At 40.6% G+C, this 13,457-nt stretch overlaps 1 protein-coding gene across 1 annotated transcript; it reads left to right on the forward strand.

Moving 5' to 3' along the window:
• The first annotated feature begins 1,329 nt into the window (after nucleotides 1-1,329).
• LOC133352338 (ras-related protein Rac1-like) lies at nucleotides 1,330-12,595 on the forward strand. Its single transcript, XM_061567933.1, has 6 exons — nucleotides 1,330-1,375; nucleotides 6,455-6,526; nucleotides 8,487-8,604; nucleotides 9,696-9,758; nucleotides 10,782-10,941; nucleotides 11,861-12,595. The coding sequence occupies exons 1-6, from the start codon at nucleotides 1,341-1,343 to the stop codon at nucleotides 11,995-11,997; spliced, it is 585 nt and encodes a 194-aa protein (XP_061423917.1). The 5' UTR covers nucleotides 1,330-1,340; the 3' UTR covers nucleotides 11,998-12,595.
• The last annotated feature ends 862 nt before the right edge of the window (nucleotides 12,596-13,457 follow it).

The following is a 13,457-nucleotide window of genomic DNA, read 5'->3' on the forward strand; positions in this document are numbered from 1 at the left end:
CCTCCGAAACGTCGTGATTTTTATTTTATTTTTATTTTACTTTTATGAATTTAATTTTTTACCTACGTGACTTTACCGAAAAAACCTAAGAATATGAATCATTGCAGTCACGAAAGCTTCAAATCTATAACGTCAATAAACATTAGCATTTCCATTAAAGAACACGTGGCTCTGCAGAAGGGTCATTTCCCGAAACGTCGCCTGGGATGTTTTTTGTTTGTTTATTTTATTGTAAGGCCACTTTTCGATTCTAAACTTTCGTGACTGCAGGGATTCATCTTCTTGGTTCTTTCGGTAAAGTCACGTAGAATGGAAATAATAAAATAATACAAATAAAACATAATAAAATAATTCTCACGACGTTTCGGCCACAACGCAAGCAGCCGTCTTCAGGTGGAGAACAGGTCTGTCGAGAAGGCAGTCTCATTCAGTCTGTCGAGAAGGCAGATTCAGACTCTGCCTTCTCGACAGACCAGTTCTCCACCTGAAGACGGCTGCTTGCGTTGTGGCCGAAACGTCGTGAGAATCATTGTATTATGTTTTATTTTTATTATTTTATTATTTTCCTTCTACGTGACTTTGCCGAAAGAACCAAGAAGATGAATCTCTGCAGTCACGAAAGCTTTAAATCGAAAAAAAAATATTTTCAATCTACATTTTAAAGTGCATAGCTCAGAAGCGCATCTGAAAGCACGCGATGCGGTGACCATTGTCTTTGTTCAATGGCCAGCCAAAAGCAGCTGCTGAGAGGATGACCACAATTCGTGTGGTGGTTGTGCTCCTTTAAGTCACGTAGAAGGGAAATAATAAAATAATAAAAATTAAACAATAAAATTCTCACGACGTTTCGATTTCAACACAAGCAATCACCATCAGGTGTGAAAACCACAGCAAGAAAATGTTGAAAAAGTGGCAGGTTTTTTTCACACCTGATGGTGATTGCTTGTGTTGAAATCGAAACGTCGTGAGAATGTTATCGTTTCATTTTTCTTATTTTATTATTTCCCTTCTACGTGAATTTACCGAAAGAACCAAGAATAAGCGTAGTCATATTAATGATGATGATTCATAGCAACCCGATAACTCATCAGAGAGGTAAAAAAATAAAGTACAAGCTGGAAAAAACTCCCCATGGAAACAAAACAGATATTGTAAGAACGCGATGAAAAAAAATCGCACCAATTCATGAAATTGAATGGTTCAACCCCTCCTGGGAGTGCCGGACAAACCCTGGGGGGTGCGTCTCTCGATTCTTGAGAACTGGTCTAACAATATATATATATATATAACACGGGTCTTTGTGTTTGTGAACTCAGTTGGGGACTCATGGTCAACTCGACATGACGGAGATTAAATGCATCGTTGTTGGCGACGGGTGAGTTTTCACCATCGTAATTATTTCCGTGAATTATAAGAGAGACAGACGAGACGAGAACAGGGTTGACACAACAAAGTAGTTTAAAGGAAGTGTTTTTTTTATTGTTATCATTGTGCGTTCATGTATTACCTGCTTTTATTATCATCCCCTTCATGAGAAAGCCTTTATTAAATATTAGAAGCCGAGGAGGTGAGAACAAGTTTGAGGGTTTTGGGAATTGTTGTTCACCTGATAATGAAGAGCAAGAAACCAATGTGCATTAAGAAGTAAGTACGCGATGAGTGTATACTTACCTTAACTCTAGATACTGCACGCTCTTGGAATGCAGAAACAAAAGCTTACATATTAACGGAGACAAAATATTAACCATCAGATTTGCTGATGACAACGTCATTATAGCATTCAATGGGAACGGGCTCCAGGAAATGTCAGAGTAACTCAATATTCTATTGTGTATGGCGATATGTTCAGGAGTTAAGTGATAACGAGCCAAATGGCTCACAGGGTAAATCCTAATAAACGAAACTGAAACTGAGAGTTCGTGTAGTTTTGCTGTTCCTCCATTAGCACCCTTGTTTACTAAGAAAAGCACACCCTCTCAATGTGTTGCTTTTAGTGTAATGTAATTCTAATCTGTTAACATTTAAATGTTCCTCGGGATTTCACCTTTTTATTTGTATATTTGTCTGTACAGTAGTTCAATACTATGACTCAGTCGTTCAACACGGTCCTCAGACACCAGGAGGAACAGAAACAGTTCCTTCTTCGAGTGTTCGAGAAGCATCGTCAGTAATATACGAACGCAAAGAAGTCCAACATTGTCCAAAAAATTCGCAGTGACATTTATCTGGACTGTCATAAATGATCAACCAGTATATTTTTGGGGATTTTTTTTAAACTCGCAGTGCTTCAGATTAACAAGCAAATTAATAAAACCAGGACACGTGCCTTTGAAGATAGCAAGCTTTAATTTTGAGTGGCACCCTAATTGACCCATTCAAAAATTCGAAGGAGGCATCACAGTTATACACTCCACTACTCCTGACGCAATTGTCTGGCTGAACCACCTCATTGTAGAATTATAGTTGTTGCTCTTTATCAACATAAGCATTGCCAAGTTTGTTTGAATATAAACATCAGGAAAACGAAGGTTATGTACGACAAGTTCGCTGACAATCGGAGATGTATGTCGGAGGAACACAGCCGGAAAACACAGCAGAATAGGTATTCATTGGACAGCGATTGAGGCTAGACCAGGGAAAATATCATGCCAGAAAGATCCAGACCAAGAGCAGGTTGGAGTGCTTTTGTAAAACGAAACCAACTAATGAAAAACATAGAATGTGTTAATCAGTCCATATTTCATGGCATGACATTGATCATAACGTGGAAATTTATAACAAAAATGAAACAAAAACTGAAAAGTGCGCAAAGACGCTTGGAAATGTGCACGCTTGCAATTACTTTGAGACACAGAAAAGGAACTGAGCTGCTCTGAGCCGAGTTCTCCAGGAGTCAACACTTTGTGGTGACACCAGCTTATCTGTTTCATCAGAACAGTGGATGATGCACTCCAACCATGATCGCTTTGGTAGTGGGTTGTGACTTGCTTCTAGATTTGAAGCTTTCGTGACTGCAAGGATTCATACTCTTAGTTCTTTCGGTAAAGTCACGTAGGTAAAAAAATTAAATAAAAATTAATAAAAAATAAAACAATAAAAAATAAAAAAATCACGACGTTTCGGAGGCAACACAAGTCTCCGTCATCACGTGACTTTACCGAAAGAACTAAGAGTGTGTGACTTGCTTGTTCACCAGTGGCCATGTTCAATCAGTTTTCACCTGCACCATACAGTACAGTCAGAAATCATCATTGCTTTGATGCAAAACCTGAATTCATCTGTCAGTACTTTGGTTACACATTCACGGCAGCAGGGAGTTACAACCCAAAAGCAAAACTAACATTCATAAAGGGTAAAATTCATCTTAACTAATCTTAACTAATTTAAGGGGAGGTACTGCAGGTGAATAGGGAAAACAAATTCCTGTCCTTTTATCAGAATGAAAAATTACCAGATGAATATACACAAAAATCTAAAAATCTAAGATTTGTGTGTATTGTGAATTCCACCCCATTCATTTATGCATAGTATGTGCTATCTCATTAAATATGCAGAAATTTACATATTATGTAAACACAATATTGACTTAGTAGATGAAGTCAGAACTTTTTGGTTTGTTTTAATGTGATCAATAACTAATTGGTTGGTAATCTACAGAGGCTTTTGTTAAAATATTGTTCTTTCAGTTAATTATGTTAAAATACACTTTAACATGTTAAAAAACAAGATTTTCACAATGCCAATTCTGGCATTGTGATGCAAGTAGAAATGATATTTGAGAGTTATTCCTGTGTTCCTCCTCCTATTGCCATGACAGCAAAGTAAATAGCCATATGTGACTAAGCTAGACGTCTGCTCCAGAGAATAAGCTTTTCACTGATATGCAATTCAACTAGGTTATTTCTTAACATGCGGAGATAAATTGAAAGTTTACAATTTGTAGAAGCAAAATATTTAAAAAAATATCAAATTTGACAAACTGAACAAAAATAAAATAATAAAAATAAAACATAATAAAACAATTCTCACGACGTTTCGGCCACAACGCAAGCAGCCGTCCTCAGGTGAAAACCAGGTCCGTCGAGGCGACAGAGTCTGAATGAAACAGCATGAAACAGCATTCAGACTCTGTCGCCTCGACGGACCTGGTTTTCACCTGAGGACGGCTGCTTGCGTTGTGGCCGAAACGTCGTGAGAATTGTTTTATTATGTTTTATTTTTATTATTTTATTACTTCCCTTCTACGTGACTTTACCGAAAGAACCAAGAAGATGAATCCCTGCAGTCACGAAAGCTTTAAATCGAAATTGAACAAAAATAATTATTTTTGCCTGTAGTACATGGCCTTGACTAGTAATCTTAACAGGTACATTAACAAGTTAGCACTTTAGATATCTTTACTGAACAGAAATAATACAGAACCACCAGTACTTGCCTCACCTGCCAGTCAATGATCATGAGCACACAAGCCGCTAGAAACAGAAGGAAAACAGAGAGCGCCAATCTATTCCAGACTTCACTAAGTCACTGAAATTGAAGAACAAGCGTGAATGAATGGAAGAATATGTATGAAATACATCCCTTGGGGACAAACATACATTTTGTAATTTATTGTCTTAATTATCAGCAGAGGTGTTGGAATGCTTTCTTTGTAACCTCGGGGCAAATAGGCGTGATTACGATAGGTGCAAAAACAGGTTTCCTGCGAGAAAAATTAAAACAGCTGCTCAGTTGGAAAGGTTATCATGTATTATTTTACTTCTGTTGATGTAACAAATAAAATGGCACCGTTAAAGTTTTGCCACCTTGGGTGGTGCCCATATCTGGTCTGACCCGAGGACTAAGCCTGGTGCAAATGATTGGCATGCGTCTGTGGATTGTGAACAAACTTGTTTTCTTGCAGTCCCCAGTGACGGATGGTCTGCATGGGATTTTAGGTGACACCCCACCTAAAATGTTGTTATAAGTTATTTTTAAATATATATTTATTTTATGTAGAATAAAACACAGCTATAACAGCTCCCATTTAAATGTTAATACCAATCGGCGAATTCAAGTATATATTTTTGATGTAAGTGTATTATCATAAAATTGTTTCAAACTAAACATAAATATGGGTCGCCTGGTCTCACCGCCCCAATAATTTCGGTTTCTCTCATTGGTCGATTCAACCCACTCCCACTGAGTGCAGTGCTACGGTGACCAGATGTTAACTACCTCGCCTGGTATACAGGATGGCGGTGGGTTCAATCCCGAGCCTGATGCCTGTATATTTGGAGTTTGTATGTTCTCCCCGTGGTCACGTGGATTTTTTCTCCGGGTCCTCTGGGTTTTCCTTCCACTTTTATAAATATACTTTTAGAATATGTGGCTGTTATAAATTTCCACGTGATAAACCACTCCGTTGAGTTATCATTTGTGGCGAGGTCGCTTTTGAAAAAGAGCTATATAGCTCAGTAGGCTTTACCTGGTAAAATAAAAAAAAACTGTTAAAATCTGAATACAGTAAGACCTTGGATTGCGACTAACTTGGTCTGCGAGTGTTTTGCAAGACGAGCAAATTTTTTAATAAATATTAATTTGATAAACGAGCGAGGTCTTGCAATACGAGTAGTACGTGTTTACGCTTTGTCTGCCGAGCGTCACGTGATCACAACTGATACACGAGTGCTTTGGATTACAAACACGTTTCCGGAACGAATTATGCTCGCAATCCAAGGTTTTACTGTAGTTTAAAGTGGCACAATGAAGCCCCTGGCTAATACAAGCCGCTGTTCCAACTTAATTTTCAAAGGGACGGCCAAACAGGTCCCTGCGGGGTGGGCTGGTAGGAACGAATAACCAAAGAATATAAACATAATGTATTATTACACTTCTTCTTGGTTCTTTCGGTAAAGTCACGTAGAAGGGAAGTAATAAAATAATAAAAATAAAACATAATAGAACAATTACCGAAAGAACCAAGAAGATGAATCCCTGCAGTCACGAAAGCTTTAAATCGAAATTATTATTACACTTGTTTAGCCAGGAAAGCGTCACTGAGTCTAAAGGTTTTTGTAGGGTCCTGCCAAGTGTTTGCAGTAGGGGGCGATGTTGCTACACGGACAGACGGACGATATAATCTATTGTAGGCTGGTTCACTTCGTTCCTACCAGTATAAACTCATCCTTCTAACGCCCCCTCCCACCTACGGCGCCGGCACCGCCCCACCAAACATTTGAGAGGCCAGCTGCCACCGGCATTAAGGGTAAAGTCAAGAAAAATGCACACATTTTTCGAATTCACCAGTTATTTGCTGTGTGTGCGGCACATGTGTGGGTGTTATGAGAGACAAGCACGTCGGCTGTGGTGCTTTCCTGCCGCACCACCCTAAACAGGGGATGCCATAGGCAAGAATAGAACTGGGGATTTTGTTTTTTGTCTTGTGTGATCGTAAGTCGTCGTTCTTTTGCAGATACGTGGGTAAGACATGTCTGCTCGTCGCCTACACGTCTGACGTCTACTCGCAACAGAACTTCCTCCCCTTGTACGTGAACCCAGCCCTGGTCAGGGCCAGAAGCGCACTCAGATAGACATTTCGGAGGGGGCATTGTTTTCCTACCACAGGTCATTTTGCCCACGCGTGCACGTGTGTATGTATTTTTATTTGCATATGTGACCGTGCGTAGGTATGTATTTGTCACTCTTTGTGTCTGTGTGTATGTATGTGCGGTGCGATAATGTAATGGTGAGCGCACTGCGCTCCGAACTCCACGACCCGAGGTCGATTTCGGTGACGAATATCTGAACCCGTTCTGGGCCTCCTCTAGGTCGATTGGGCCTTAAATCAGTACCTGGTGAGGTGTGTAAACATTAGCACTGGGAAGACAAAGGCGGACGGGACGTGGTATTGGGTACCCCCCCGGTGTGCCGTGCCAGCCTTTATTTAGGTGCTACTCGCTAAAAACATTTGTAACAACCGTCTGTTAAAGGCTATATGGGGGATCTTTGTTCAGAGACACAGTTAGAGGTATTCTTAGGTTTTTTCGGGAAAGTCACGTAGGTAAAAATAAAGAATAAATACAATAATAATATAAATACCTTTATTATTTATAATTAAAAAAATAGAAATAATAATAGAAATAAAATTATTATTTATAATAATTTAATTTCTATTATTATTTCCATTATTTATTTGTTATTATTTATAATAATTTTATTTCTATTATTAGTTCCATTATTTTATTTGTATTATTTATTTTTACCTACGTGACTTTACCGAAAAAAACCTAAGAGTATGAATCCTTGCAGTCACGAAAGCTTCAAATCTAGAACAATTAGAGGACTCTGGGTGTCGCGCCAGCCACAGTACTGGATATGGGAAATGCAGGTATGTGATTAGTACTACTTATGCCCGTGCATTATGCAGGATTAGCAGCATCAAAGGGAGGGGATATGGGAAATGCACATGGGAAATGCATATCCCCTCCCTTTGATGCTGGTAATCCTGCATAATGCACGGGCATAAGTAGTACTAATCACATACCTGCATTTCCCATAAATATGCTAAATTCCTCTTGATATGCAAATTATTTTATCAAGGCGTCCTTTCCCCCCCTTCCTACCCAGCTTAAATATATGCTCCAAGCATGGTGTTGTTTCATTCAGACGCTGTCGCCTCGACAGACCTGGTTTTCACCTGAGGACGGCTGCTTGCGTTGTGGCCGAAACGTCGTGAGAATTATTTTATTATGTTTTATTTTTATCATTTTATTACTTCCCTTCTACGTGACTTTACCGAAAGAACCAAGAAGATGTTTTTTTACCCTTTTATCTGGCAACAAAACTGACACCTTTTTTTTTACAAAGAGTCATGTTTGCATAGACCACAATACCTGCAGTCAAAATGCAAACAAAAAACATAACTCTGATAATGTATGCACTGTCCTTGAAGTTGATTGGTCCACACCCGAGACAGCTTCCCTTAGAGCCTAGTCTCACATGGTGTTGGACCAGATGACGCCAAAAGGCGCAAGCACGTTTATTGAAAATATACGTGCGTACTCTTAGTTCTTTCGGTAAAGTTACGTAGGTAAAAAATTAAATAAAAATTAATAAAAATAAAACAATAAAAATCACGACGTTTCGGAGGCAACACAAGCTTCCGTCTTCAGGTGAAACCGTCACAGCAAAATATCTGTACCTTATATAGTGGTTAAGGGGGGAGGAGCCAGGAAGGGCAGCGGGGAAGGAGGAGTTGTGAAGTGGTTAATAATTTTGATTAAATTTTTTACCTACGTGACTTTACCGAAAGAACTAAGAGTATGAATCCTTGCAGTCACGAAAGCTTCAAATCTAGAATATACGATCGTGCCAAACTAACACGCGGTACGACCCGAAAACACATTGCAGAACAATGTTGCCGGGCTTGTCTGAAACAACTAGCCTTAAACTGCTGTTGCTGGTACTGTAATAATTTAATGGGCTGTGTCATTTTCATTGCCAAGGTTTAACAGCTTCTATGCCAACGTAACGGTGAATGGCGACCTGTTCAACCTACACCTGATTGACACACCAGGAATAGAGGAGTATGATCGCCTGCGTTCTATTTGCTACACGAACGTCGTGAGTGTTACCCCCACATAACGCTCGCTTTTCAGACGATTATATCAACTTCTAACTCGGAACAGTATTCACTGATCCTCGTAAGTCACCACCGCCGCCCACGTAAACAAATGTTTCCCTTGTGTGTCACGTGAACATGAAGTAAAACACTTTGGTTACGTGATCTTTGACCGTAACTTTGTTAAATTCAAACGTGGCAAACCTAATGTTTATGAACTGCAGGAAAAGGCTTTGAAGAACTCAAGAATGAAGGCTGCAAAGTTGGGATGGAGATACATATGGGCAAAACAAAAGTCGTGTTAAACATGTTTGCTGAACAAACTGAAATTATTATTTGCCGGGTTTGTTTGAAAAAAACACGCCTTTGGAAAACTATCTAGGAAAGTAAAACCAACTGATACCAAAATAACCTTCAGGACCTCCCCAAGTCAAGATTAACGTTCCACAACCCACTTCGGGATTTTATTCTTGCGTATGACGGCAACATGTTCAAGAGCTAGATGCCAATGTCGAGACAGCTTCAGGAGAGAGTCCGTGTAGTTTTGCTCTTCCAAGCTCTCAAAGTTCCCACGTTCAACCCTGAGGCTCGGTGAATAGCTTGGGAAAATACCAACGTTGCTAACTCGCACTTAATCATCAACCCCAACGAAAAACCCCACCGTTTTCAAGTAACCCCACAAACCATACCATGTATTGAATTACATCAGAACATCGCAATGCAGATGTATGTATGTTGAACTTCTTTAACATCGTACGTAGCCAACCGTGCTAATCGGAGGTGCGGGGAAAGACAACATCACCCACAGCGATGGATAATAATGAATAGCCCACGGTGCGATCGCGGTGTGCAATATCAAACCACAGACCACATAGTAACACAAGCGCCTGCTTCGACCATTCACCGGCAGAATTTCAGATGTTGACCAGGCTGCTCCTGAAGCCAGCTGTCCACCGGCTCATCCACCAACCTCAACATGAACATATAAACACTGGATGTTACCAAAACATTAACAACCTACGCTGCATTCTCCTACATTACTTTTTAAAACGTTCTCAATTACTAATTGTGTTTGTCACCTTGCTCTGAACAGGACGTGGTTCAGATCTGTTTCTCTCTAGAGAACCAGTCTTCATTTGACAGCATCCATGCCAAGGTGAGCGGAGGCTTTAATAGCCGCAATATATGCCAAACAAACTCACCACTGCACTAAGAATGATTTCAAACAGCTGCGATTGAGACAAACAGCACCGGTGCTTTGTACTATGACATATGATTCGGTAACATGGCCATTAACCAAACAAAATGGGACAAAAAACTGAAGTGTGCAAATAATGAATATGCTTTGGTTCTTTCGGTGAAATCACGTAGATGGAAAATAATAAAATAAAAATAATACAAATGAAAAAAGAAAAAATTCGTTTAAAAAACGACGTTTCGACCACAACACAAGCGGCCGTCTCTCCACCTGATGACGACCGCTTGTGTTGTGATCGAAAAGTCCTGAGTTTTTGGTTTTGATGAATTTGTTATATTTTTTATAATTTTGATAATTTTTATTTTCTTATTTACGATCTACATGACTTTACCGAAAGAACCAAAGAATATGAATTCCTGCAGTCACGAACGTTTTAAGTAAAAATTTGTGCAAATAATTGAGAGATGTTAAGGAAAGGGCTTGGAGCCAGAGAGAGAAGCAAGTGGGCACTCACTGATTAGCGTAGATGCACAAACCCTTATCTATACAGATCACGTGACGACCACGGTTTTCGCAAAGCATCATCGTGTTCTTCTCACATTTAAATAATATAAAGGTGCAGCCCTGCAATTGATTATTTACGCCACTGCTTCCGAAAGGTCCTCCACTCGAGTAAGCTCTCAAGCGCTCTTGAGAACTTCCATGCTGGCTATACATTTTGGATGGGAGTATCACACCTTACCCCACGACATGCAACCTACCGATTGACTATGGTGTATCCATTTATACTGCTTGATAGACAGAGGGGATATTTCAGAAAATTGCCCCATTGTTTTAACTGCTGTGCCATGAGATTAAATTGAAATGGCAACCTCCAGATTGTCCAGTGCGATAAACATGATACCACAGCAGCATCATACATTGAAATATAACCTAAATGAATATGACGATGCTGTGATGGCTTTGTCGTTGGACTTCCAGTGGTACCCAGAGGTGCGCCACCACTGCCCCACGGCTCCCATCATCCTGGTTGGCACTCAACTCGACCTCCGGGACAACAAGGAGACTGTGGAGAAGCTCAGTCGGAAGATGCTTCCGCTCATCACCAACGAGCAGGGCCTGGCCTTAGCGAAGAAGATTGGTAGCCACTAATTCACCATGCCACTATTATTGTAATTTGTTTAAAGTTGGGATATTCGATATTTAAGTAATCCGTTACTCTATTGATTGTTAGTTCAATCATCCGATTAATCGATAAAGTGTGTTAGAAAAAAATGTCTCACTTCTGTTCCCGCATGTGCCGCTGGATGAGAAGTGATGGGCGGGATTTGATGATGTCATTAGCATCATCATCTGTGTCGTGCTGGGCGTGGCTTGTAGGGGTTGCCTGCCTTCGTGAGGCAGAACGTTAAGCCGTTTGTAATTTTTATAGGAGCCTAAGTAATAAAAAAAAAGGATTCGATTACAATTTGTCATTGGTTCATCTACTAATCGTCCCAGCTCTACATTTCTTAAAGTGGTGCTCAATTTGCAGTGCAAATCACGGCGACTCTGCAGTTTCCATTTTGCAACATAATTGCACATAACTGAACCATTTCCGCATAGGCTGAACTGTGAAATGCTTCTAGGTCTAGAACCTTGTCTCGTGGAGGCCTATTTCGCCAGCAGTGGTGTAAGCAAACAATGGCAGGGCTACACCTTTAACACATTTCATAATTAAACGGACGTCGGTTATGCTGGAAGAGCTTAAGACCGGAAACAGGAAGACTTCTTCACAATTCTAGCAAATCGCCTGATGAAGTTGGTTGTAATCACCAGTTAAACGTCGTATTCAAATTGTAAACGTTGTGAGTTTACGCTTCAACACACCGGTGTGTGCTGAAGTAGTAACTAATTGACACGTTTGTTTGCGTGACAAACCTTACTATTTGGTTGTCGGGTGGTGGTGGGTTAACGACGCATTTATATCCACGCGATCTAACCCAAAAATCTTTATAATGAATAATATCGCTCGCGAAAGACCACACGTTAAACAGCGTTTGTGTGTGGCGTCTGTGCAGGGGCGGTCAAGTACGTGGAGTGCTCGGCACTCACCCGGAGTGGCATCAAGACCGTATTTGACGAGACCATCAGTGCAGTGCTGTGTGACCCACCTGCCATGAAGCCCAAGTCCAGGAGTTGCTGCAGGCTACTTTGAGAAAAAAAAACGCTCGTCACGAGGTGGCCACGAGGCTCAGGGGTCAAAGTGCTGAGCTTAGAGGTCACTTCTGATATGGTGCACGGGCCAGAGAAGAAATTGGTACCGCATTTACTTACAAGGCCAATACGAGTGAATAATTTGATCATCCCCTCGTATAAGATTGTGATTTTATAATTCACTCTTGTTGACCACATACAGATATTGGAACTGCGAAAGTTATTCGACCCCAGGAGATAACGATAAGTAAATCAGCTATGATATTATAGATGTGAATCCAGGTTTCAGCCACTTGTGATTAAACCGAGCTTCTGAAGTGTAGTGAGTTTCTGGCCTCAGCAGACTCACCAATGACGACTGCACACACAAAGATCTCGTTAGAAATCTGGTTGTGCAACTTAGTTTGGCGAGTTTCCAACCCTGGTCATGCAGAATATCACGTGACAAACATTACTCCTGTAGAAGGAGTGTATGTATGTTGAAATTATTTCGCACCGTACGTAGCCAACCGCGATATTTGGAGTGGGAAAGTGCTGCCCCCTAGTGTGTGAATAACAGCTCTCTGGGATACACCTCAGAGGCAGTGACGTGCACTTGCGTGGATTGTTCTCGAAATGCGAACGGTTGCCCTGCTCTTGAGAGTGTACTGAATGTATGCGTTGTCTCGTGGCATGGCAACAATAGCACATACTCTTAGTTCTTTCGGTAAAGTCACGTAGGTACAAAATTTAATTAAAATTAATAAAAAATAAAAACAATAAATAATTATTAATTTTAATTTCATTTTTTACCTACGTGACTTTACCGAAAGAACTAAGAGTATTAATCCTTGCAGTCACGAAAGCTTCAAATCTAGAAACAATAGGACAATTAATGTTGTCTTGCTGCTCTAAGATCGGGTTTGGTTGTTGTTGTGAAGCTGCCCCATCACTATCCCGACTGTCCCTACCCCACCAACTGCTGTGCACACTCTCCCCCCACCCCTTCCACAACACCACCACTGTTTAACACGTGGTAGGCTTTCACGACCAATATCATCCATAATAGAGGTTTTTGGGGTTAGATCGCGTAAATATATAAATGTGTCGTTAAAACCCGCCACCACCCAACACAGCCAACTAGTAAGGGTTGTCACGTAAACAGAACGTGGCCAATTCGTCACTCTTACAGCACTAGTGTGTAGTGTATAGTGTAGTGTATAGTAGTGTATAGTAGTGTAGTGTATAGTGTAGTATACTAGTAGAGCACACCGGTGTGTTGGAGTGCCAAGCCACAACATTTACAATCTTAGTACGACGTTTCGCCAGTAATTACAACTAGCTTCATCAGGCGACAGCAAGATTTGTGGAGAAGTCCTCTTGTTTCGTTCCTTATATAGAGGCGTAGATGTGGTGACCACGCTTCTGCGCTCTTGCGCAAACTGGGGGGGGGGGGGGGGGGTCAACTTACATTGTGCATGT

Source organism: Lethenteron reissneri, chromosome 40, assembly GCF_015708825.2.
Source record: "Lethenteron reissneri isolate LAM-NWPU_2019-01 chromosome 40, ASM1570882v1, whole genome shotgun sequence".
NCBI classification, from domain to species: domain Eukaryota; kingdom Metazoa; phylum Chordata; class Hyperoartia; order Petromyzontiformes; family Petromyzontidae; genus Lethenteron; species Lethenteron reissneri.